The 27,858-nt window shown below is 41.3% G+C and overlaps 1 protein-coding gene across 1 annotated transcript in view; it reads left to right on the top strand.

The window, feature by feature from the left end:
* Positions 1-27,858, top strand: part of OCA2 (OCA2 melanosomal transmembrane protein) — a 283,495-nt gene that overhangs the window by 76,772 nt on the left and 178,865 nt on the right. Inside the window, exon 9 of the mRNA XM_073327707.2 lies at positions 25,575-25,646. Within this exon, the coding sequence (XP_073183808.2) occupies positions 25,575-25,646 (72 nt within the window). The remainder of the gene's footprint in view (positions 1-25,574; positions 25,647-27,858) is intronic.

Here is a 27,858-nt window from a genome sequence, read left to right as displayed (position 1 = left end):
GCCTTCTTCAGCCGATGGACACTGGATTCTTAGGCTGGCACCTCCCTGATCATTCAGTTATTATCCACACCAAGCATCCATCCACATACATCCTCTATCTCTATTTTAATCACAATTGTTAATACAACAAAAGGGTGGGGAGTCTCTGGGTGCTGTTTCTGTTGTTAGAGTATTGCTTTGAGTCTCTCTCTGTGTGAATTGCTTTGAGAACAGACTCTGTCTTAGAATGTACTAACACAATTAGCAGCTTGCAAGTTTCATACATAGAGGGAGAGAAACAGCACCAAAAACCAAGAGACCTCTTAATTAGTAATACCCTGGAATTTAAACTCTGGGGAATCAAACTCATTTGTGATTTTAATACAGAACTTCTTTAATATGATCCAACACTATGCCTTTGTTAATGCAACCTAAAATTGCATTTGGTTTTTTGCAACAACATATCATTGCTACTTCATGTTGAGATGGTGATCTACCACAACTCCTAAATCCTTAGCAGTGCTACTGCCAAGCATTTATTCCCCATTCTGTATTTTTGCACTTCTTTTTTTTCCCCCTAAGTGTAGCATCTTACATTTATCTTTGTTGTCTTCTTCCCAACTTGTGCTACCAGCAGCAGCTCATTAACTATGGCAGAACTAGCTTCACCCTTGTGCACTGGTCTCTGCTGCAGTCATTCTCTTGGACTTTCCTGGAACTTGGATTTCAGTGACTCCCATTTCTGAAACCTTTGTGGTGGAGGTGGAAAAGGCTCAGTGCTGCAATCAATATCTCGGATTTCCCTGGAACTGGGATTTCAGTGAAAAAGGCTCGGTCCAGGGAATGGGCAAAAGTTTAGTTTGGTTCTTATTTTGCCTAAGCCAATTTGTCCATCTCTCACCATTTTGATTGTGGGGATAATTTTATAGTGTGAAACTAATGGTGTTCTGATGAAGTAAAATATTCAGATTTAGAAACTTAAGTGCATTGTTAAAGTGCATAATCATCCACCCAAACCATATTCTTGTGAATTTCACACTAGGGACCAAATTCTGTTCCATTTGCATGTATCCAACGAAGTGGGTATTCACCCACGAAAGCTCATGCTCCAATACGTCTGTTAGCCTACAAGGTGCCACAGGACTCTTTGCCACTTGTTCTATTACAGCATTGTAAATCTGTGTTGACCGCAAAGGGGAGTTACTTTGGATTTACACTGGTTGTCCTACAAGTAGAAGTTGTACCTAGTATTGATACTGCACTGTGGTAGAAATCATACTGTCTGTTAGATCTGCTGTCCTTCAGGCAAGACATTGTCATTATATTGATTTGTAGTCAGCTTCTTAAAAACATGTTAAGCATTTTTATTTTTAAATTGCAATACAAGTAAAGATAGATTCATTGGTCACATCTTACATATGCAAAAAAACCATCCCACCCCCCAAAAAACCCCAACCAACCCCCACCTCTACAATATCCAACTCAAACCAGCCTCCTGTAAAAGGAAAATCACCTTCACAATCATTTTGCTTTTATTGGACTCTGCTATATTTACCACAGACACCCAATGTTCTAGCATATAACCTTTTTGTCCGCTTATGAGCTGGCATTCTGCAACTGTGCTTAAATCCATTTAGTTTCTATGGCCATCTCACCTTCATTTTCCATTTGAAGTCTCCTTTATTCGTGTGACCATCCTTTCCTTCAATAACTTTGCATTGATTTTTTTAAGTTGATTTTTCCTCAAATATTGATCTGTTACCCTGGTGTATTTGGAGTTTCTATTGCTTTTATTTTATTGAAATAGCTCCTGTTTTAATTTCTTCTTCTCTTGGTTTTTCATTTGAAAAACACACTTTACCATGTTACATTTTATATTTTGAACCTTGGCATTTGTTTCTACTCTGTGTGCGTGTGTGAACTCCACACTTCTTATGATGTGTGGAATTAAAGTAAAAAACTTGTATCATGATGTAGAATTGTTGACAAGTATGCAGTATTTCATTTGGTTGTGAGTCACTGCAACTACACAGAAAATCAAACAAATGTATGTTTAAAAAGAATAATGTATAATAGGTTAACTATATTTTTCTTCTCATATCTGCCCTCTGTGATCCCTTCATGATTGATAAGTGATACAGAAAAGCTGAGACATAAATATGTTTGATGTTATTATATGAAGATATCTGTAATGAGATACAGACATCTGAAATATTGAATTGATGTTGATTTTCAAAGAATCACATTGAGAAAGTAAAAAGAACAGGAGTACTTGTGGCACCTTAGAGACTAACAAATTTATTTGAGCATAAGCATTCATGAACAACAGCTCACTTCATCGGATGCATTCAGTGGAAAATACAGTGGGGAGATTTATATACATAGAGAACATGAAACAATGGGTGTTACCATACACACTGTAACAAGAGTGATCACTTAAGATGAGCTATTACCAGAAGGAGAGTGGGGGGACCTTTTGTAGTGATAATCAAGGTGGGCCATTTCCAGCACTTGACAAGAACATCTGAGGTCCAACACACACATTTTTTAGAGTTAAGGTTGTGTGTATATTGCCCCTAAAAACACTTATAGCACATTTAAAAAAATCCTCTGAGTGAAAATACTAAATTATTTAAACTCAGAAAATTCACGGTTAAGGATTCAGTAAAGAAATATGACAAAGTCCTACTTCCAGTTGAAAGGGTCAAGCAGAAAAATTGATGCTAAGTGCAATGAAATCTTGATAACTTATTACATTTGTTTACTGAGAAGGTGTCTTGGTTTTGCATCAATCTCTATTCTATACCCACTCTTCTTTCAGTTTTCTTTTCAGTTAACCCTTGTGTCTATTTCTGTAATTAAAATAATTAATTCTATCACATTAACTCAAATTCAATAAACACTAGAATGCTATTTTTAGAGACAGAGCATACGCCAGTAAAACTAACATGTATAGAATCTTATACTGATCCCGTTGTATCCTTCAACTTTGTGGTGGTAAAACATCTTTGACTTTTGCCCTTCTGTCCTTATATACTAGTATTTCACACTTTGCTAATATTATGGTTACCTATTACATGTATATTAACTATAATAAATATAATACAATTAATTGTAATATATATCATTTGAAAATGATTTTATGATTAATGAAGGGTTTTGGATTGATAGAACTAGAAACTGAAGTTCTCTGTTTAGCATGGGCAGCATCAATGCAAACATTTTCTACACAGCCCCACCAATATAGTTCAACACAGACTTACCAGCTCTAGGAGTCAAAAAAGGTATTAAAGTCTTCATGGCCATTTGCTCTTTAGCTTTTCCTGTGAGACTGCCAAGAAGGATGCCGGTAGTGATGTTACTTCGAGAGTGGGCTGAGAATTCCAACTTACTTTATGTAGGCCACCAAACAGCTACTGGGTTGGATGTGAACTGGTGATCTAGAGCAGTGGTTTTCAACTTGTGGTCCATGGACCCCAGAGGGTCCGCCGACTCTGTCAAAGATTTCCAAAGAAGTCCGTGCCTCCATTTAAAATTTTTTCGGGTTCTGCACGTAAAAAAATGTTGAAAATCAGTGATCTAGAGGAAGAAGATACTACACCCTACTACCTAGTCCTTGGGTACTCAGGATTTATATAAATTAGGCAAATTATATTAATATTAGGCAAATAATTAGTTATAGCTCCATAGGAAGATGTATGTGGTTGATACATTTAATGTAGGGGGGAAGATCATTAGTAGGGAGGAATAATTAGTTGTGTGGCCTTGTTCAGTATTTCCTTTAAATAAGGCCTCTCTTTAGCTATTGTAAATTAAAATCTAATAGAGAGAACCACAGTTTGTAACTATTTATGCTACTTAAATATCATGTTATCAGAAACAGACATGAAATTGCCATTTTAAACTGTTTTACAAAGTATTTTATAAAGTTAAAAATAAAGTGCAACACAGTAGTTATTTCTAACCAATTTATTTGAGCATAAGCTTTCGTGAGCTACAGCTGTAGCTCACGAAAGCTTATGCTCAAATAAATTGGTTAGTCTCTAAGGTGCCACAAGTACTCCTTTTCTTTTTGCGAATACAGACTAACATGGCTGTTACTCTGAAACCAGTAGTTATTTCATTATACATAAGAAACTAACAACATATCAATTTTAATGGCAGAAAAATGATACCAGCAGATATTTGAAATTCTTTGAGAACCCCACATCATACTGGGTTTATCAGAGGAACCAGAGGTTCAATTTCTTATCCTGTTTTACAGGTAATCCTAAAAAAAAAAAATCCTCCCATGATCTTTAAAATGATGTTTTAATAATCTAGCATCTTGAGTAACATTGAGTAATTGAATTCTTTGATTAAAATATAGACACACACAAGTGCATTGTTGAGTTCTAAAATCCTACAGTGGCTTACTTAATGAAACATAGATTTATGGTCACAATTTTTATTACTTAATGGAAAAAAAGTTCAATTTTCTTCCATATTCTAGTCATGTTATAAACAAGTTTAAATTATGATTATACATCTGTTAGGTTTAATTTCTTGAACTCAAAGTAGAGTCATTTTTTATGCAATGCTTAGATGGGAAAACTGAATAAAATATTTTCTTAATATGCCAAATATTCATAATAGCAAGTGATTTGAATAGGCTCAATTAAGGTATGCCGATGTTGAGGGAGATTTTTCCCAGTGCTCAGGTAGAGCTAGGGATCAAAGATCAGTGCACTCAGCATGGGTACTTATACCACTGATTATTTTTGCTTAAAAATGGAGGTAGCAGTGTGCAGATCAGAGTATCCCTCCATATTCTGCCAGAGGACTGGTGGCAACTATGTAAGGAGAGAGGGAGTATTCATAGCCTTTGTTGGAAAGGACAAAGCAGAACCCCCCCCGCTTCTCCTTGTCCAACCTTGCTGGGAGTAGGATGTCTCACTCTGGCTCCCATTTCCATGCTTTTAGTGAGGTAAGGGGGAAGAGAATAGTTAGTCAGCTCCTGGTCTGGGCAAGAAATGGGGTGAAGATCACCAGTGCAGCTCATCTCCTCTCAGTGAAGAATCTTTGTGATTCCTTTTTCCTTTAGCCTCTCTGAGAAGGTGAGGAGAAGAAACTACTGGCCCTGCCAGCCTTCCATATGATTGGAGGAGACAGCAATATGTTGCCTTGCTCATCTCTGGTCCTTGAGCACGTTGTTAGCGGTGGAAGATGAAAAAAGAATCCATGTACCAGAGCTACCAGATCAAGAGACCTGGCACTAGGCAGGGTTAATCTGGATGGGCAAACTTTTTGGCCCGAGGGCCACATCTGGGTGGGGAAATTGTATGCAGGGCCATGAATGTAGGGCTGGGGCAGGAGGTTGGGGTGCGGGAGGGATTACGGGGTGTGGGAGGGGGGCTCAGGGCAGGGGGTGCGGAGTTTGGGGTCCAGGAGGGGGCTCAGGGCAGGAGTTTGGGGTCCAGTAGGGTTTTGGGATCCGGGCTCTGGCCCGGCGCCGCTTACCTCAAGTGGCTCTGGGGTGGCAGTGGCATGCAGCGGGGCTAAGGCAGGCTCCCGGCCTGCCCTAATTCCACGTGGCTTCCGGAAGTGGCCAACATGTCCAGCAGTGGCCCCTGGGGGTGGGGTGAGGGAGGCGGCTCCGCTGCGCGCTGCCCTCGCCTGCGGGTACCACCCCTGAAGCTCCCATTGGCCGTGGTTCTCCGTTCCTGGCCAATGGGAGCTGTGGTGGGGGGGTGGTGCCTACAGGTGAGGGCAGTGCACAGAGCCCTCTACCCCTTCCTCCCCCAGGGGCCGCAGGGACGTGGTGCCGGCTGCTTCTGGGAGTGGCGTGGGGCCAGGGCAGACAGGGAGCCTGTCTTAGCTCCATGGCACCACGGGGCTGGCAATCCCTCAGGCCGGATTGAAAGCCCTGACGGGCCAAATCCAGCCCACAGGCCGTAGTTTGCCCTCCCCAATCCAGATGCTGAACGTGCATGGATTTGAATCCAATGAGGATGAATTCTAAACGTGAAATCCATGCACAAAAACCTGGCCTGAAGCTCTCCTCTTTTTTAGCCTTTTAAAGGGACAGTGTCAGATTAGAAATCATAGGCCAGATCCTGAGCCCTGGAAAGGACACTTAGTACTACTGGAAAAAACTCAAGTAACCTTAAAGCTGCTCTAAATAAATATCTGAAGTGTTCTCCTGATACAAGGAGCACTGTGGGCTGATGTAAATCTGGTACAAGGGGCAGGTAGGGGCTGGCTGCAGGCAGGGAAGTGACATTTTTAGGTAAGGATCCTTGTCTGGTAGAATAGTCCCTTTGGAACCACTTTAGCCAGCGTAAGATATCACAGTCTTGTGGCTGCTCTATCTTGCCCGGGGAGCTGTTTTAGTCACTGGCTGCCACCAGCCTAAGACTCTACCTGAATTGCAGGATGATCATCAAATAATTGCAGCTGAGTTGCGGACAAGAGATGGAAAATCGTGGAAAAGTAATAATGGACCTTTATTAATAGCAGTAAGGCACAGTAGACCCATTCATTTAGGAAAAATTGCTGCAATGATATAAACGCCCAACTGTTATGTTATGTCTGTGATTTTTTTTTGTGTGGATATCTGGAGAATTTGGTGTAACTACAGGGCTGTAACCAGGGTGGGGTGAGTGGGGCAACCACCCAGGGTGCAAGGCTAGGAGGGAGGGAGAGTGGAAAAATGGGCTGGAAAAATGATGAAAAAAACCTGGTAGGGGGTAGAGCCCTGCAGGAAGCATGTATTGCCACTCTTACTTCTGTGCTGCTGCTGGCAGCGGTGCTGCCTTCAGAGCCGGGTAGCCAGAAAGCGGCAGCTGCTGGCCAGGTGCCCGGCTCTGAAGGCAGTGCCACCGTCAGCAGCAGCGCAGAAGTAAGGCAGGCAATACCTTGCCTGCTGAAGCAATCTACCCCTTACCATTTTTTTCATCATTTTACTGCTCCAGTTCCCCCTCCCCTTCCCATGGCTTTGCAACCTGGGTGGCTGCCTTACTCACGCTGCCCTGGTTATAGCCCTGCCCCAAACTCTCCAAGATCATTTAGTGTACTCATGGGGAAACAGCGTGTGTTGCAAACCTCCAAACGTATGCAGAATTGTGAACTGTGCAGAGCTCATTTGAAACTAAATTGCGGTGGAAGCCTAATATTGTGGATTCTACAATTTCTGCAATATTGCAAATGAAGTAGGATCTTACAGCAGCCTCAAAGGAGATGTGAAGGTGGCATAGAAGGTTATAGTCACTGTAAGAAATTTTTTAAACTCCAAACCAAATTACTGTTTTAATTGAAATTTAAAAAAACAAACAAACAAAAAAACAGGAGAAAACTTAACTTTTTTTTTCTTTAACTCAAACTAAGTGTTGGCCCTCTAGTACTATCCCTGGCGTTACCTCTCTAGTTGTTTAAATAATTTTAAATATCTTTTGCGGTTGAGTTTTTTTGGGCTGGATTTTCTTATTTTTGAATAACCTTTCCTTTCTCATCATTAGGTTTGACTGTACAGCTATAGTACTGTATGAAATATAAATTGCATTACCTTAAGAATTCATGAGATAGAAATGTTACCACTTGGATAGTGCTGCTTGCTCTTCTAGGAATTAAGTGACATAGTGAACTATAAAAGATGCTTTTGTCCAGACTCCTCTTAGGTAGAGGTATTTTAGGTATTTTAATAATAGGGATGTGATATTTTCAATACCAAGTGTAAAAACTGCTTTCAAAGTGTCCATTTTTGAGTCTTTATTGCCTTATTAATTTGGAACTGTCTTGCTGAATTTGAGAAGAAATGTGAAGTGTGTATGTGCTCTATCTTGCATTGTATTTGTGGGGTTTTTTTTAAACTGGTCAAGACAGGCAATAGAACATTAAATTAGCTTAATTGAGTTCAGCTGTACAGCTTCCGTGCTGCCCACGGCAATCAAGAGGGAAGAGAGACATAAAGTCTTAAAATTTTAACAAGGTGCTGGAACACACACCACACATTTCTAATGCACATAAGCTTTCAAACTGAAAAAAACACTCATCACCTTTGTTGGGGCTCAGATGATTTCTTCCTGTAACAAAAGAGTGAGGGGAAGGGAATGAATGAGGGAGTGTGATGGGGTGTGTACCCCATACAAGTCCTGAATGGATGTTGTGGGCGTAAGGGGCCAATTATGTTACCTGGCTGCACCTAGAAGGAGAGCGAGGCTAACTTGTGAAGATATGTTTATGAATGATTGTGATTTGGAGACTCTCCCTCACAAGGGACTGTGCTGTGAATGTGGGAATTTGGAGATGTTCCCTGGCGGCAGGGGTGGGGAACACCACATGGCTGTGTGCAGCAGCTCACCAGAGATGCTCTCCAGTTTGTTTTATTAAAGTTTTATTCCTTCCTCAGTCACTGGCTTGTTATTTAATGAACCCCAAGATCTCTACATGGTGTCAGAGGTGCTGAATGGGAAGGAATCTGCAGTCATTTTGAAGTTAACTTCTTTATATGCAACTGAAAGCAGAGACAAAGGGACATACCAGAGAAGCACATGGAGCACCAGGCACAGAGGCTTTTGCATGTATTTGGCAAGCAATATAGTAGCTTGACTAGCTTAAGAAGGGGGGAAAAAGCCAAAAATGGATGTGCTGCAACCTCCATCCAGTCTGCAATTGTCAGGCAATGTTGCGAGAACTGGAAAAAATTCAGACAGATTTGAATTGTATTTAGCAGCCACAGGGGCAAAGGAGAAAAACGATAAAGTGAAATCATCTGTCTTATGTTGTTTGGGAGGAAGCATTGTATATTTATAACAACTTCATGCTTTCACCTTCTTCAAACTTAAAGTTAAGTAAAATACTGACTAAATTGGAGGAACATTGCATGCCAAAAAGGAACGAAACCTTTGAGAAACATCTTTTTACAGGCTTGCAAAAAAACTTATGTCACCATTAAGCAATATGTCAGAGAATTAGGGAAACTCAGTAAAACCTATGACTGGTGAGCTGACAGAGTCTCTGGTCAGAGATAGAATCATGTGTGGCATTAAAGACAATGTGTTAAGAAAGAAACTGCTCTGTGAAGGAGTCTTAATTTCAGAAAACATTCTCCAAATATGCAGGGCAGCAAAAACTGTGAAAGCACAAGCCAAAGAACTGAATTCGCTAGAAGAGGTTATCCATGTATTAAGTACAAAAGAATATTGCCAGAATAGGTCAAATCAAAGAGTGCAACCACTCTCTATGAAAACCACTGCTAGGGAGAAGAGTGGGTACAGATGGTCATGTGGAAGGTGTGGATCACAGCATGTCCCCAAACAGTGTGTTGCCTTTGGGAAACTCTGTCAAAAATGTAAGGGAAAAAAATAATTTTGCAAAATTCTGCAGATCCAAAATGCAGAAAAGTCAAGTGTAGTCATTTAAAGACCACCTGATTGAGGAGTTTTTCATAGATGTACTGGGATCTAACAAGCCTGATGAGAAGGACTGGATACTACCTATGACAGTAAATGGAACAATTATTCCACTGAAACTGGACACAGGAGCTCAGCTTAATATTCTGTTTGAACAAGATTGAGAGACTGAAAATAAGACCAAAATTGGAACCAACAATAATAAAAGTAACTGGTTATTCTAGAACAAATAAACCAATGAAGGGGAGATGCACTGCTAGCATCAACCATAAAAACATCTGTTCACTGTAGTGTCAACAGAAGGTGACACCAATTTTAGCCCTGACTACATATGAGAAACTCAGTCTGGTAAAACGTGTGCTCTCACTACAAGATCATACTGAACCTGGTTTATAAGGCACTCTTTCGGGAACATCATGACCTGTTTCAAGGGTTGGATTGCTTGCAGGGTGAACATACAGTCCAGAAAACAAGCAGCTCCCTCCAGTTATCCATCCATGTAGAAAGGTGTTATTTGCACTCCATGATAAACTCAAGGCTGAGCTTGCAAGGATGGAAGCAACATAATTAATACAAAAAATTTGAGGAGCCCACAGAATGGATGAGCTCCCTAGTCATTGTGGAGAAAAGTGCGGGCAGCTACGCACATGCTTAGATCCCAGAGACAAGGCTATAAAAAGAGAACTACCAATCAGAGAAGAGATTATGGCTCAGTTTGCAAATGTTCAGTATTTCAGTAAATTGGATGCATCCTCACATTTTTGGCAGCTAAAATTAACTGAAGAAAGCTCAAAACTTTGCACATTTAATACTCGATTTGGAAGGTATGGGTTCTTACACTTACCCTGCAGCACAGCTTTAGCCCCTGAAGTGTGCCACAAAAGCATACATATGATCTATGAACGTATTAATGATTGTTGACACCTCAATGGATCACATCATCATCTGGGGCTCAATGAAAACGCAGCGTGATTGTAGACTTTGGGAAGGCTGGGATGCAGCTAGAGCTGCAAATCTCAACATAGGAGAGAACTGTGTTTTAGGAGTTACAGAAATGACTTTTGTTGGGGGGATTATTTCTAAATAAGGTGTAAAATATGATAAGAGGAAGATTTCGGCCATTGAAATGATGCCACATCCCCAGTCAAAGAAAGATGTCCAACGGTTCCTGGGAATGGGTAATTATCTTGAAAATTCATATCTAATCTACCAAAGCAGCAGCTTTGAGAAAACGTCTAGAGAATAAAAATGAATGGTATTGGGGTGGAGAACTGGAGGAATCATGGGAATGTTTAAAACAACAACTGATACACGAATCAGTGTTGAAGTTCTATGCACCAGGAAGGCCTATTAAAATCTCAGCTGATGCTTTACAGTTTGGATTGGGGCAGTGATTTTACAGAAGTATGAGGATTATTGGCAACTAGTGGCATATGCATCCAGATCAATGACTGAGGCAGAAACCAGATAAGCATAGTTCTAAAAGGAGCTTTTAGGAATATTGTTTGCCTGGGAGACGTTTAATCAATATATTTATGGACAGACAGTTGAAGTTGAAACAGAACACAAGCCCCTGATAGTGTTGATTAGAAAACTGATAAATGACTGTTAAGGGTTCAAAGAATGATGATAAAGCTGCAAGTATGATTTGGTTGTGACCTACACACCCGGTAAATTCATGTTCACTACAGAGGCACTTTCCAGAGCAGTAGCTCCCACAGAGAAGACATAGAGAGAGAAATGCAAGCCTATGTAGATCTGATGGTAAAGTCAATTCCCATAGCTAACAGTAAATTGCAACAAATAAGAGAGGAAACAGAGAAAGATGAATCATTGGGAATCCTTAAAGAAGTGATAATTAAAGGGTAGCCTGAAGAAATAAGCAGTTGCTGTCCAAGCATAAGAGAGTATTGAAACTGCAGACATGAACTTATTGTGATAGATAGGATGATTTTCAAGGGCAGTAAGGTTATAATTCCAATGAGTCTCTGAAAAGAAATGCTACGGAAGATCCACAAGATTGAGAAGTGCAAACAATGAGCATGAGAGAGAGCCACATCATCACTAATATAGTCGGGAACTGCTTTTCCTGATTGAATTACAATCCATGCCAACAGGCAGAGCCACTGAGACCTCATGCAACTCCACAAAGGCCTTATGAGAAGGTAGCCACTGATTTATTTACCTGGCAATCAAAGGATTATATAATAGTCACAGATGATGATTATTCTCTGTATCCAGAAATGTGTACACTGCACAGTACGAATAGTTAGTCAGAGAGAGCTGGCAGGAAGGGAATCTTCTCCAGACATGGAATTCCAGATCAAGTCTTTAGCAATAATGGGACACAATTTTCCAGTGCAGATTTTAGGCAATTTGCCATAGATTGGGATCTTCATCACAAAACAGCAAGGCCAAATTACCCCCAATCAAGTGGGCTTGTGAAAAAGTCTATACGGACAGTAATGCACCTTACAAAAAAGACTTTTGACAGTGGGGGTGATTTGTACAAAGCTTTATTGGCTTACCAAAGTACACCTCTGGAAGAATGTCTTTTCTCCAGCTCAGCTGTTAATGGGAAGAAGGATCAGATCTAATTTACCAATTACTGATAACTTGTTGAAATCTTGTAACAATGAAACCATGTGGAAGATGAAAAAAAATCAGAAGTGGAAGCAGAAAGTTATTTTGACAAAAGGGCTCGTGATCGCCCATCTCTTAACCCAAGTGATAGTGTGCCGAGGAATCACACCTCCAATACTTGGCGCCAGAGAGGTACCATTAAAGAACAGCTACATCCAAGGTCTTATGTAGTTCAGACAGACCAGGGGGACACATTTTGATGTAATTGAAGGGATTTACAAGCAATTCCGGAAAGTTCCAACACACTGACAGCTGAGGTGGACTCTGGCTTTTCCTATTTGACTGATTCTTTAACCATCAACACACAAAGGTGAACTTGTCACGTAACAAGAGAACAACTCAGACTGAAAGGCTGATATTGAGAAGATCAGAGCAGGAAATTAAATGTCCTAAAAGACTCAGAGACTTGCTAACCTGTCTGTATAAGGGGTATTTGAGTGAAGTGAGTGGTAAAGACTCACTCGAGAATTATGTGCTGGTAACCTCTCCTCTGTAGGTAACTGACACAGTGGGTTTATGGAAATGTACTAGATGGGTTGAGAATTAAATGCATATGTTATTTGATAGCTGTTAACTGTTTATATACATGTACATACAAGTTCATTAGTTTTTCTTTAATAGGGAAGATGTAGAGATATATTTATGAAAGATTGTGATTTGGAGACTCTCCCTCATAAGGGACTGTGTTGTGAATGTGGGAATTTGGAGATGTGCCTTGGTGGTGTGGGTGGGGAACACCACATGGCTGTGTGCAGCAGTTCACCAGTGACTGACTTGTTATTTAATGAACCCCAAGATTGTTACATAACTGATTGGGAAGTTCAGCTGGACAGAGCAGGCTGATTAGTATAAAGAGAGGAAGTTTGTAGTAGAAGGAGCCTGCAGGGAGAGTTTGTGATCACTCTTTGGGAACAGAAAGGTGGTGAGGTGGAAGCCCCGGGGGAGAAGAAGCCATAGGATCCTAACCCTGAAAGAAGGGTCAACCTAGAGTGGCTGTGCGGAAGAAGGCCTGAGAAAGGTTGGGTAGGAAGGAATCCAGGGAAACAGCAGCAAAGAGTGGGAGTGGAAGTGCACAGATCTTGATTGCTAGTTGTAGGGTCCCTGGCCTGGATCCCAGTGTAGTGAGAGGGCCCGGATTCCCCTACCAGCCAGTGACAAGGTGGCATGAGTCTAGAGAAGGGTATGAGGACATTGGAAATCTCTGAGGCAAGGATGTGAAGAGCAGAGACCTGGAGCTGAGGCCAGAGATCCTCTTGTGAGGACCCAGGACTGTCTTATGTTAGGCTTGCTGTTACTCTGAAAGGGGTGAACTAAATCTTGACTTGGACGGAGGGACGGAGGGCCGAGTTATGGAAAAGAGATCGCTGCAGCAATGGAGTGACTGTCATGATCCCAATGGAGGACTGGCCATGAGGAGCCACTCCTGCAATGAGGGACTCTTTTTACAGGGAGGCAGAAGAAAAGTAGTAATGAAGAGGCAGGGGAAAGACTGGAAGGAACAGGGAAATGGAGAGAACTGTTGAAGCAGAGAATGGGTGTCATGAAAGGAAGGGCTGGCTCAGTGAGTGAGAAAATGGCTCACAGAGACATTCCAGAGAAATTCCCCATTGCAGTAGAGAATTCCGCATTACCGTGGTTCAGTAGTTGCTGGCACAGGTCTTCTGTACTCCATGGGGATTCACCCCTGCAGGAGGGTGGATGGTGTTTGCACAGCTTTCCTTGGAGGCTTGTGGGTGGAGGGCAGCTACTTTAATTTCTCCTTGGAGCTTTAAGAGCTCCCCATGGCTGGAGGTTACATCAGGGATATGTTGTGTTCTCCAGTTATTTTGAACACACTTTCTGCATGGCAACTCCTCTTTCCTCTCTTCTAAAAGAAAGTGGCTATCATATTTTCAACTAACATTTGGCCATGTGCACTACTCAGCCAAATTTTAGTGCAGCACTAGTTTACTTCTCCATATGCAACTAGGAAATCAGGGCAATTTATGTACAACTATTACACTGAACTCTTTTTTCTTCGATGAAACACAGGAAGGCCCTTCCAGTCTTGTGTTCTCCACACCTTTTGCCTCATTTTTCAGGGTCATATCCCTGGCTATTGTATTTATAGCCCTGAGGGATGGAATTTTCCAAACTACTTAGCATTGGCCTAATTCTGCTCCCATTGAAGTCAACTTCCATGGATCTCAGAGGGAGCAGAGTTAAACCAATGCTGAGCTCTTTAGAAAATCTGATCCTTAGTTTTTACTGTATGTAGTGACCCGATTTCTTCAGTTATCTAAGCAGGACTGTTTTGAAAACTGCAGTGTCTTTCAACTTCGTAACCAAACACTTTGGCCTTATCAGCACACAGAAATAGTCTGGTCTGTATCCTTCAAGCTCACAACTCTTAGCAACACTTAGACATGCTCGCCCTAGTCTGTCTAGTCATCCAGGACATTTTGCCTGTAGCTAAAATATCACTGGTCTAACATTAGCACGTGAAAATAACCAACCTCCTGAATTTACAGAAAGCTCCCTTTTCAACAGAGAATCTGATAACCCCGACTGAGTCAGATGAGGGATTTACTGAAGCTCAGCTCATTGAGCTTTGTCTGCCTCCGTTCATTTTCTCATTAATTAAGATGAGTCCCAATTTACAGCAACTAGCTACTTGTTAAATGTGACTTTCATAGGCTCCGTTGCCTCTAGTTGTGACCAAAGCTCCCTTTCCAGTTCTCCTTGTCGGTCCGTAAAATACACCGCAGCTGACCACACATTATTTTACCATTTATTTTGTCATTTTATTGTTAACTTTTTACAAAGTTGATTTTTTGCTCACAAATCTTATTTCCATAAGATGTTATTCACTCAAGAGAGGAACAACTTATCAGGGAGGGCAAAAAAAAAAAGCATTTAACAAATTCAGTTGAATGAAACTACAACATTTCCATTTTTCATTCCCCTTCAGCATAGATGATTATAGCTAATTTACCTGAAGGTGTGGCTAAACGCTCACATCTACATGACTTGATTTTTATTAAAGTCTAGGAGTGTGACGGTTTTAAAATCTGTACATTCTTTCATATCATTTCACTAGCTAATGGTAACCATCAGTGCTTGAAATGTTGGTGGTCTTTGTTTCCTGCAGCTGTGAGGATCATTAAAAAGTCTAATGATAGGAATATAAATTGAGAGGGTTAAATCCAAAGGTTGAGTATTGTTCATTCAAGATACTTGTTTATAATTTAAGAATAATGAATACACTTTCAGAAACCATGTTTGGTTCACAAATGATTTGCAGAAGATTTGTGAACAGAAAAAAAGGGCTAAATTCATGAGATAATATATTCAAAATAAATAATTCAATCTGATTCAAAATCTATATTAAGAAGTTGTTTGCAATGTGAAAAAATAATATCAATTGGTGTAATTGATTTGTTTAAACTTCATTTTTTGGGGTTACCTTTCCTATGAAATAAAGAAGTTTAGTAACTTTCATTTCTTAGGCTCATAAGTGAACATCTCAGCTCGGTAAACATGAACCAATGTATATATGAAACTCTTCTTGTCATCCTATTACATTACTTATATTCACCTTCTATTTATGTTAAACAACTTGTCTAGTAGTATCTTGTGCTTTAAATCAGTGCATTGGGAAGTGACAAAACTGCTTCCTTCTAGTCATTTTCCTTCAGGCAGAGATTTCTATACCTCAGCTTTCCCCACTGACATCGAATCAGAGCAAATAATTTGGCACACTTTGAGTAGAAATGAATATAAGGCTGAATGTCATAGCTCAGTGGATTTTTTACCTTGGAGTTTTACCAGCTAGTCTCTGGGACTCTCACAATTTTCTACAGAATCTAAGTTTTCATTTAAAAATATTCCTTGCAGTTCACAAAGATAACCTTCCATAGGTGTTGCAATAATTAGGTTTACTGAATATATGAAGCAGTATGTAATTTGCACAGACCTGTATGGATCATCCATATTTATAAAACCATTTCCTATTTTGTATGAATACTAAAATACGTAGACCATAGCCCTGATCCTGCAAACCCTTACTTATACATGCAGTCTTTACTCACTCAAGTAGTCCCACTAAATACCTTTTGTGCAAATAACAGTACTGGAAAATAGAGTTACTATGTAATTCTTTGAAAAATAGGAAACTATTGGTCAATATTTTTTTAAAAAAGCATGCAATACTTTTCCACACTTGTATGGCAAAATTTTAATATATTTTGACTTTTGCACTTCCGTCTGCATTTTTATGTTTTATAAATTTTTAGATTTAAACATATGTAATATTTTAGTTTACTGTTTTTACAGATGTGTCCAAGTAACTATGGGCAGCATTACATTCATATTACTAAGTACACAAAATATATTATCAGTGTTGATATTACTTTTCCTGTTAGTTACTTTGTAGCCCCTGCAGGACAGCCTTTGTGAGCCCTGACACACCCTTTCTCTGGCCAGCTATGTCTCATATTCCTGCTACATCCACGTTCTTCTCTCTTCAACATGTAAATGCTGGTTTTGCACACCCATTGAATGCCACACCAGTGTAAGTTACACTTTGTCACTTTTTTTTGGCTAACCTCCCCCAACAACTATCTTTTACTGTGGTGGAAATCGCTGCTTAAATAAATAATTCAGGGGCAGTGAATTTGCCCCACTCCATTTTGCACAAAGGAAGTGGACATAATTGAATTTCTGCACCTTGGAATCCCCAGAGGTGGAGACGAGTCTCCAGCAGGCGTAGAACCCAGAGGAATTGGGTCTTACACCACTCATTCTCCTCTGAAGATCTGGTGTAAGAAGAATATCAGGAATAAGGAGGGTATTATGACCTATATATGTTATGCCATCCCCAGCTGTGAACAGTGCCCTGGAAGAGCCCATGGCCTGCGGGCCGGATCCAGCCCACCATCCATTTTAATGCGGCCCTCAAGCTCCCACTGGGAGCAGGGTTGGGGGCCGCTCCACACGGCTCCCAGAAGCAGTGACATAACCCTGCGGGCCTTGCAGAGCTTTTATCCCCAAACACTCCATGAGATCCACTAGGGATTGTGGTATTAATTTTACATGGAAGGTGCTCTAATACCACAGTGATGGGTGACAGTATAAAGCCCTTAGCAAAATAGATGTTTGCTAGAGCTGTTTCCTATCCAAATGTTGAAGTATTGACATTTTTATTAGATGCAAATGAATTCCTCACTGAGAGAAATATTTTACTGCAACAGGCGCACATACATCACTGGATAAAAAGTGGAGAGGAGATGAATTGGGCTGCATCTGAAGCTCTACATAAAGTCATTGGCAATCATCTTTCAGCTGCTATTTATCACCATTATAAAGAGAAAGGAAATGTTGGATATGGTGTATCATTTATCAAATATCTTCAAAGGCAAATTTTAGAAGCCACGGTGCACTAGATTTCAACTGGGAAAATAATGTTTTAGACCAGTGGTTCCCAAACTTGTTCTGCCGCTTGTTCAGGGAAAGCCCCTGGTGGGCCGGGCCAGTTTGTTTACCTGCCGCGTCTGCAGGTTTGGCTGATTGCGGCTCCCAGTGGCCGTGGTTAGTTGCTCCAGGCCAATGGGGGCTGCGGGAACCAGCGGCCAGTACATCCCTCGGCCCACGCCGCTTCCAGCAGCTCCCATTGGCCTGGAGCAGCGAACCGCAGCCACTGGGAGCCGCGATCAGCCGAACCTGCAGATGCGGCAGGTAAACAAACTGGCCCAGCCCGCCATGGGCTTTCCTTGCACAAGCGGTGGAACAAGTTTGGGAACCACTGCTTTAGAATAATGTAGTCTGGCTTCTAAATGATCTCTTTTTACCTCCTTAAAAGATAAGGCACTTACTTGCCTTCTGAATTTTGGAAGAATTGTTTATTTTCATAAAAGCAGCATTACAGTTTACCAAAAAACACTTGATAAACTGTGTGCATGAGTTGTACACAGGGGTGGCTTTAGCGGGGCTTGACTGTGGTCAATTGCACCGCCAGAAATCACAAAACGAAAGGTGCCAAAACAACCTTCTGGGGTGACATGGGATGGGGATGGAGAGCTGCAGTCTTTCCTTTGTGTTATGGAGGTGTGTGTAGCTCCATAACCTGGGCCACGTGTCATGGTGGCACGTCATTGCACAATGATGTCAGAGTCCTGCATCGTTTTGGAGGCCTGAAGGGCAAAATCTGTGAGAGGAAGTGCTGGAGCAGGGCTGGGTGGAGCAATGCTCTCAAATGTCCCAGTCTCTAGGCTGAAGGGATGGGGTGCTGGGCTCCTGGCAGGGTCATCTCCCCCACCATGTTGTGGGTGGGTGTCTGTTACTGCTGTGAGTAATGAGGACTGGATCAGGAGGCTGCATCTGCCGTTGATTGTAAAGTACCTTTGAATAGCTAGTGGAATTTTGATCTGAAGTAGTTTCAGACTTCTGAAATCATTCTGCCATCAATGGTTTTGGAAATTTACAGTATTTTTAATTAACATCAAGTACCATAAATGTGTTCAGAAAGAGTTGTAGAATGGATGAGTTGGGGCAATTGATTTCTTATGGTAAAATACATACAATAATAGGAATTGGTAATTCCTATTACTGTATGTATTTATTTTACCATAAGAAATCAATTGTCCCAACTCACCCGTTCTACAACTCTAGGCCAGTGGTCAGAATGCTGTCTGTGACAGTGACCAGTATCAGCTGGGCAAATTGTGCAAAGTTCTTGGTCTCATTGATATCTTGTGGCAATGAGTTCTGCAGGCATATTGTGTATTGTTTTAAAAAGCATTTGACTGTAAACTATATCCCATTAATCAGGATGGTCTGGGGGACATCCAAAACTTGCAGATAACCAAGTGTTGGGATAAATGGAAGTGTTTTTTCCAACCCTGTCCTGGTCCCATATTTTCTTTGCTCTTCTGGCTGCCTCAGGTGCTCCAGTGCTGCCATGCAGAATCCCTGATGACTTGCCTCCGCTGCCTGGCCAGATAGCCCAGAGCCCACTGGTGTTGGAGCCCTGACAGTATCAGCTGTGGGGTGTGCAGGCTGGCCATGTCTCTGCCCACTTTGGTGCTGCTAGATCTGAAGCCTCACCTGGCTGGGGTCCTGGAAGATAGAATCATAGCATATCATAGAATATCAGGGTTGGAAGGGACCTCAGGAGGTCATCTAGTCCAATCCCTGGCTCAAAGCAGGACCAACCCCAACTAAATCATCCCAGCCAGGGCTTTGTCAAGCCTGACCTTAAAAACCTCTAAGGAAGGAGATTCTACCACCTCTCTAGGTAACCCATTCCAGTGCTTCACCACCCTCCTAGTGAAATTTTTGTTCCTAATATCCAACCTAAACCTCCCCCACTGCAACTTGAGACCATTACTCCTGGTTCTGTCATCTGGTACCACTGAGAACAGTCTAGATCCATCCTCTTTGGAACCACCTCTCAGGTAGTTGAAAGCAGCTATCAAATCCCCCCTCATTCTTCTCTTCTGCAGACTAAACAATCCCAATTCCCTCAGCCTCTCCTCATAAGCCCCCCATTTTCACATACTCATAATTATCTGAACCTTTCACTTTTTGGGATGAAATGATCAGTGCTTGGTTTTACGGGATTTTTTTCCTTGGCAAACGTTACCAGTATTCCCTCAAATAACTTAGAGCTATGGGAGAAAGGAAAAACACACGTTCCCCGTTGCTTAAAAATTTAACCCCACTTCCTTTTGAACAGGGCAGCCGCTAAAATGGCTACATTTTGAAACTTGCCAGGGATGTAGCTCTTAGAAGGGTCTATTGCCTTTGTCTGGTTTGAAAAATAATACTTTGATTTCACAAAGATGTAGATTTGAAAACTACACAGTAGAAAATATTCTGAAGGTTACTGATGCACTCTTCAGGCTAGATGGTGTGTGAATACCTGGGCAGCTGTTTAAGTGCACAGATAGTTCTGTAAAAATCGGTTCGTTCAAGAAGCTTACAAGTTCCATTTGTGAATTTGCTAATTTAGGTTAAGTTGAACCATTGGGGAGAATGACAGGTACTTAGTTAAAGGACTGCAAACATACTGGTTGACTTACAGTGCAGTTGTAGACCTATGCAGACCTACTTAGCTTTCTGGCAGGGGGGACTGATCTGAGGCTGAGAAGCATGAAGGCAGTATTTTTAGTAGTGGAGAGGCTGGTAGAAATATCTTAAGTGTATGGATTGGACGGAAGGAGCTGAAGGTGACCTCTGAGTAGAGAGAGCCTGGAATAAACATGAGACCTGGCTCATGTTGTGGATCCCAGAGCCCCACATTTAAATATATGATACAAGGGGAGTCAAGGAAGTGGAAAATAAGGGAGAAAACAAAAGGGATTCCTAGAAGTTCCTGCTTGTTGGGAGGGAGTGTGCAGCATGGCTTCTTCGTTTGCATTGAAACCATTTACTCTAAAGGGTTTATCCATAGTAAATGTCCAGTCTGGGTGTTGAACCATGGGGGTGATGCCTTGATGAGGAATAGGGCACTGGCTAGGGGACAGCTGAAGCCTAGAATGATTTGCCCCTGAACTCCATTAATGAGCCTAACTTCTCTCTTGACTGACAACTGCTTTGGAACCTTCAGCTGAGCCTGAACTGTAAGATTAAATCGCTTCATCCAACTGCCGAACACCCTCCAACCTCACAGAGTCAGAAAGGCCCTAAACATGTGTAATGCTTCCACAGCATCATCCTGAAGGGTCAGAGTCTAGGCGTGCACCTGTAGAAAATCCAATGTGAACCAACGAAAGAGATTTTTATTTTCATTCTTAAGTGTGATCAATTGTATATGATTTTTTCTATTCAATGAATATATTGTTAGCTGTGTGCAGTGCTGGCAGTGTTAAAACATAAAAAAGTTTCAAATCAAATTAAAAATTAGAAGCTAAACATTTCCTTTTCTTCTTTCTCTTATACTATAAACAAACAGAAGGGCCTTGAGATGTTGGCACTCTATTACTCTCTTCTCAGCAGAACCTTTCTAATGAAATTAGTAGGAAATGAGATTTTTTTCTTATCAGTATTATTTTCCCGTAGAAATAATTTTGACTTCCATCTAATTTTTCACTATGATAGTGGTAAATTCAGTCAAGTACATTAAACCTTTGTCATATGCTTTTCGTTGAAAATAAATTTCTCTTTGATGATCAAAAATTATTCAATCTGTGAAACAAATTTTCATAAGAACATAAGAATGGCCTTACTGGGTCAGACCAAAGGTCCATCTAGCCCAGTATCCTGTCTTCAAATAGTGGCCAGTGCAAGGTGCCCCAGAGGGAATGAAGAGAACAGGTAATCATCAAGTGATCCATCTCCTGTCACTCATTCCCAGCTTCCGACAAACAGAGGCTAGGGACACCATTCCTGCCCATCCTGGCTAATAGCCCTGGATGGACCTATCCTCCATGAATTTATCTAGTTCTTTTATGAACCCTGTTATGGTCATGGTCTTCACAACATCCTCTCACAAGGAGTTCCACAAGTTGACTATGCATTGTGTGAAGAAATACTTTTTTATTTGTTTTAAACCTGCTGCCTATTAATTTCATTTGGTGACCCCTAGTTCTTGTGTTATGAGAAGTAGTAAACATCATTTCCTTACCTACTTTCTCTACACCAGTCATGATTTTATAGACCTCAATCATATCTCCCCTTAGTCATCTCTTTTCCAAGCTGAAAAGTCTGTCTTATTAATCTCTCCTCTTACGGAAGCCGTTCCATACCCCTACTCATTTTTGTTACCCTTTTCTGAACCTTTTCCAGTTTCAATATATGTTTTTTTGAGATGGGGCAACCACATCTGCACACAGTATTCAAGATGTGGATGGATTTATATAGAGGCAACATGATATTTTCTGTCCTGTTATCTATCCCTTTCTTAATTATTCCCAGTCTTCTAGACATTGTAGATTAAATAATTGTCAACCAGCTTTGGGAGTAAAAAAAACCCACACTTTTTATTAGGACATATTTTATCTTAATATTTCCTCTTTAAATATTTAATCGGTGCAATAAAATCATTAGACACATGGTGACTATTTCTTTCAATGAGTGTTTTCCTAATGTATTCTTATTGCATTATTACAAGACCATTTGTGGAGTTGTTGTCTAGTGCTCCAAAGAAGACACTGGGGTCCTATTTTTCAGCTCTGCAACTGATCTATTTTGAGATTTTGGACATGGCACTTAGCAGATCTGTGCCTGTTTATCTGTAAATTGGATACAGTTTATAATAATATAATAACACTGTTAACAGGTCTAAAGTCTGTAAAAGTGCTTTGAAAACCTTGGATGAAAGATGCTTTGAAAGTGCAATGTATTTCAAAATATTGTATTTGTTATGGATTGAACTAAACATTGTTATGGGTCAGGTGTGGCTGTGGCTTCTGCCTTCCATTCAGAATAAATATAAAGAAACTATTGTACTTAGGTAGCTGAAACAAGACAGCAGCACCCAAAGCCAGGCACATAGAAACACTGAGTAAAGGCTAAATCATGTAACCCAAGGATTTTAAAATGCAGGGATTGGGGCTCTGAATAATGGAACTGTGTGTGCATGCGTGTGTGTGAGAAAGAAAGAGGAGAAGGAAGGCAGACTGGGTGAGACAGAGGGACAGCCTGGACAAGCACAGTGTATGACCCTGGAAGAAGTGAAAGAGAGAGGGCTTCTGGGTTAGATGCTGGCTAAAGAGGCTTGGGGCTGTAAGCAAAGAAGTTATCCACTATTATTTGTTCTTCCTGCACTTGGAGAAGCAGGATTTTGTATATGCCTTATAAATAAACAAGGCTGAATCAAAGAAAACACCAAACCCCATCATCAATTTCTACTTCCATACCAGAACATTCTCAGGGTCCTGAATTTCAAAATAATCAGTCTAGTCAATCAGGTCAAAATGGGATAACATTCTCAAAGTCTAAGACATGGTAGGCCATGTGTGTTTGATAGTTATCTGAAAGTCTATACGATGGGTATTGAAGACTACTGTTACAGAAGGCCAGTGAAGGGGAGTGACATGGTCTAAGCAGTGGGAAAGGAAAATGCTTTTGGCTGCTGGTTTCAGATAGACTAGAGGGCAATGCAGAGGCAGTGGAAGCACAATTTGAATAGGGAGGCAAAGGTGCACAGTGAAACCTAAATTACTCCTAGGAGAAATCTGTGCCAAAAATTTAAAAATTCTGCACACTATTTTAAAATTCTGCAAAAATCTGCATATTTTATTTATCAAAATAACACAATATAATCACACCAGTTTCAGTTATTTTGGTAATTTATTTCAAAATAGCTGTGAACAGTATGCCTGTAACAATACAGATATCAAACAAGATTCAGGAAATGTTTTTCGACAAATAGATTTCTTACTAGGCATATTAATACAGAACTTTGAGTAATAATTCATTTAAACTACATTACATAACTGTATTTCCCGCACCCCTCAGAAGCAGTGCAAAGGCTTGGGGGTTACCAGGAGTAATGGAGGAGCTGCAGAAGAGGGAAGTAATTGCTAGGAAGGAGCCTGGGTGTGAACTTGGAGGGTTGTTGGCTAAGGGTGGGAGAAGTATGGAACAGGTTTTTTTTGGAGGGAGGGTGGGAGAGGCAGGGACTGTTAGGGAGTTGGGGAACCTGCCCCATGTAGACCCTGAATGACCCCTAGCCTCTCCCATTCAGTCAGGTGCATCTGCCCTGTCCCAAAGTGGTCCTGCACCCCCCAGCCCCATGTGGTTCTGCTCTCCCACTCAGCTTCCCCATCCCCATGTGGCCCTGCACACCCACTCCCATTCAGCCTCTCGGGACAGTTGGGTATCAGGGATAGGATGACAGTAGGGGTAGGTTACCTACATGTGGAGCAAGGGGAGCTAGTGAGGCTTGGCCTGGTCACTCTGTTCCTTGGCTTGCTCCTGGGTGCCATAGCAGCTACTCCAGCCCCTCTGGGTCCTGCTCTCACTTCCGTCCAGCAGCAATGGAGCATGGCTTGAGCTTGAACTTGCTGAAGAATAAACTGCAGGGATGGAAACATAGATCTGCCCCCACAATACTTCTATTGTGGGAATGCTATGCCCACCACCTTCCTCCCCCGGTTCTGCTATCCTGGGAGCAATGAAACGGGAAGACCAGAATAAAGGAGGTTGCAGTAACTATTACAGGAGATAACTGGTGCATGAACCTGCCCTTTGCCATAGGAACTGAAAGGAGGATATGGTAACTGAAACTATCTGAGCAGATGGTGTAAGGAGTAGAGGGAAGAGAAGTGAAGAGAGGATTTAGGACAGAGTCTTGTAAGACATTGCCAGAGAGGGAAGGAGAAGTAACTACTAGAGAAGATGCTGAAAGAGTGACCTGAGAGGTAAAAAGAAAACCAGCAGGATGTAGAGCTTCAGAAGCAAGGGCAGGAAAGAGAGAGAGAGGGTCCTGCAACAGGGATTTACAGAAAATTCAAAGATAATGAGGATGGAGAAGAGCCCCTGAGGCTGTGCCAGGCAGAGATCTATGTACACACTGCTGAAAGCAGATTCAAAAGAGTGAAGATAGCAAAATGATTTGGAGGAGATCCAGTGGGCAATTAGAGGGGAAGGTAGGCCAGCTGTTATATATGACTCATTCAAGGAGCTAAGGAGTGGAGAATAGAGTTGGTTGGAATGTTTTCACCGAAATATGCTGTTTTGCTGAGGCTGGAGTAGTTTGTAGAGATGCAGATGTTTCCATGAAACTTCTGTTAGGAAAGTTTTTGGATGAGAGTGAATGTGTGTGTCTGTGTGTATAGCTGGGTGGTTAGGATCCTGGCCTGAGAGGTAGGAAACCTAGGTTTGAGTTCCTGATTTGGAGTGAAAAACTCTGCTCCGAATCAGGCAGAACAGGGACTTTAACCTGGGTCTCTCACATCCCAGGAAAATACCACCCATCCACAGTCAGCTACGTTTTTGTTCCACTGCAAAACAAATGTCAGATATCGCAGTGAAATGGAATTGTTCTCCTCCTGTCAGTTATAGTGGAGAATGAGATGGGGATGGGGCAGTAAGTTGCAAAAGCAGAAAGAAGTCAAGGGTGTTTTATTTGCTTTCAGAATAAGGCTGTGTCTACACTACAGGTGTGACGGTGGCCCAGCAGTGGCGCCACAGCTGTTCTGCTGTAGTGTAGACCCTTGCTACAATCACAGAAGGGGTTTCCTGTTGCTATAATAAATCCGTCCCGTCAAGAGGCTAGTGCTGATGAAATAATTCTTGTTGACCTAGCAATGTCTATACCAGAGCTTATATTGGCTTAACCCTGTCTATCAGGGCTGTGAATTTTTCACACCCATGAATCATAGAAGCATAGAAGATTAGGGTTGGAAGGGACCTCAGAAGCTCATCTAGTCCAGTCCCCTGGTCAAAGCAGGACCAACCCCAACTAAATCATCCCAGCTAGGGCTTTGTCAAGCCGAGCCTTAAAAACCTCTAAGGATGGAGATTCCACTAGGTAACCCATTCCAGTGTGACGTAGCTAGGTTGACATATTTTTTAGGTGTAGAGGAGGCCTAAACAGATTTAAAATAGTCTTCAGTAACGTCTTGTCTTTTGTTACAGATTGTTCACAGAACCCTAGCGGCAATGTTGGGCTCCTTGGCAGCTCTAGCTGCATTAGCTGTGGTTGGTGAGGTAAGTTGCAACATTTCAAGTATTCAGTTTATTACTGTGTATTGTATCATAAATCCCCACATACTTATCCCTGTGAAAATGGTCCCATGGTGCAGCAGCCTTTATGGGACTTAAAATGCTGCAAGAACAGTATTTGTGTACTCTGTGAATTCCTGTTCTTGGGGCCATGAAAGAGAGATGCAGGCTTGGCTCCAGATGGGAAAAAAGCAAGCAAGGCCAACTTAATGGTATGATATTCTGATTTTGCAGGAACTTGAATGCAACCATTTTCATCTTAATTCAGATTTACTCTAATACTGTGTGATGTAAATGGACCTAGGTGAGGCCTAGTTTAACCTTCAGTTTTCTTAGGTTCTTCAAACTCTTAATTTTTCTTGTTTATGTAAGGTCTATAGTAATAGTGCTGGAGATAGCACTTTTGCTAAGGGATGATCTTTTACTCCATCAGTCTATGCAAATCCCATAGTTCCCCATTTTTTACCAGTAATAATCCCTTATATCTTCAAAAGTACTGAGAGAATGAAGGTTTGGCTGGAAGTATGAGTGATGTAAGAGACCATATAGGCCATTAGGTTACTGAACGCATCCAGAATATACAGAAGATTAGAGGAGTTTGGCCATCTCTATCCCCCCAGAGGAGGGGGTCCTGTGGAGTCATCTCCTACTGATTCCATGTTTTTCATATTCTTGGAAGGATCTGTTCCTGTGGTTCAGTGACGTATATTGCCACTAAGAGTTAGTGCTTCCCAGATTAAAAAAAAAGGTCAACCTGCCTATCCCTCAACTCTGATTGGACCATATTATTGGGCTATGAAGCTTGTAACATCTGATTGGCTTGGAAGCTCTCCAGGGTGGTGATGTTGAATGGAGCAAGGTAGAATCACAACCTTAAAGGTCTAGGTGCCCCCAAGAAGGTGTGATCCTTCCTGGGCCATCACAACACCAAGAAGGGCTGCCTCTCCTCCTTCCAGGAAGGAGGAGACCATGACAACATCTGACCAGCCAAGTGCCCAAGGAAGCCCACCAGCTAATGAAAGATACTGAGACCAGAGATGACGTCACCTGGTCCCTGTTCTGCAGTCTTGATGCTGATGCTCCAAAGATCAGCAAGCTAAAGAATCAATTTTTTTCCTCTAAGGCTATGTCTACACTAGCAGTTTTGTCAGTAAAACTTTTGTCGGACAGGGCTGTGGAAAAAACACCTCCCGATTGACATAAGTTTCACCTACAAAAGTGCCGGTGTGGATAACACTATGTCATCTGGAGACACTCTTCCACCGACATAGCTACCACTGCTCGTTGGCATAGAACGGCTACATGGAGGACCTTCCAGTGGTGCAGCTGCAGCGGTACAGCTGTGCCGCTCTAAGATCTGTAGTGTAGACATGGCCTAAGTAACGTTTTTCAGTTTTGTTCCCCTTTTTAATCTGCCTGGCAAGGATGCTTTTTCTCCAAACGTTTCAAAAGTATGAACAAGAGAACGTGTATGTGTATGTCAAAGAAATAGCGAGTGCTTATTCTAAATTTGAAGTAAATCCTAACTTAATTGCTTCATGTCCCATTGGGTTATAAAAGAGTTTCTGCCCCCAAAATGGAAATTATGGGTTGTTGATCACTTTGTGTCAGAGAGAGGGAGATTAGGTGAGGAAAGAGTTAACTGTAGAAAGACAAGGTGGAAGTCATTCAGTAAGTGGCAACTTTAAAGAAGTCTGGTAACTGGTTCAGGAGCTTAAAAGCAGACTATGACACCTTAAGTTTGTACAAGAATAGATCATGTGTTATATTAACTCCATGATTTAAGTCTTAACTGTTTTCATTCTATGATCTGGTCAGTTCTTGATTCCATTCCATTAGTCTCAATTTCTTGATTTATTAGTTCAATTCCAATTATAATTTTGATTTGACAATTGAGCTGTTCAATCCTTAAATAGTTCAGTAAAAGATGTAATAGTTTTAGTTAGAAGTTTACTTAATTTCAAGTTTGCTTTAATTAGTTTGTAATAAATCCCTTAAAACCATAAAGCTGTTTTTTTTCAAAATAGCAAGAAGAGATCACAGTACCCTCACCTGGGAAAAAAATTAATGTCGTAAAGTATACCAGAGCTCCTTGGCTCTGTCCGAAAACTGATATCTTTATCCCTCACATTTTTGTCATGTTCAGCTATATTAGGTTTCCCATAGAGCCTAAACAAACATATCTACTGATTATACT

This window comes from Lepidochelys kempii, chromosome 1, assembly GCF_965140285.1.
Source record: "Lepidochelys kempii isolate rLepKem1 chromosome 1, rLepKem1.hap1, whole genome shotgun sequence".
Classification (NCBI taxonomy): Eukaryota; Metazoa; Chordata; order Testudines; family Cheloniidae; genus Lepidochelys; species Lepidochelys kempii.
This window is presented reverse-complemented; position numbering and strand designations above follow the sequence as displayed.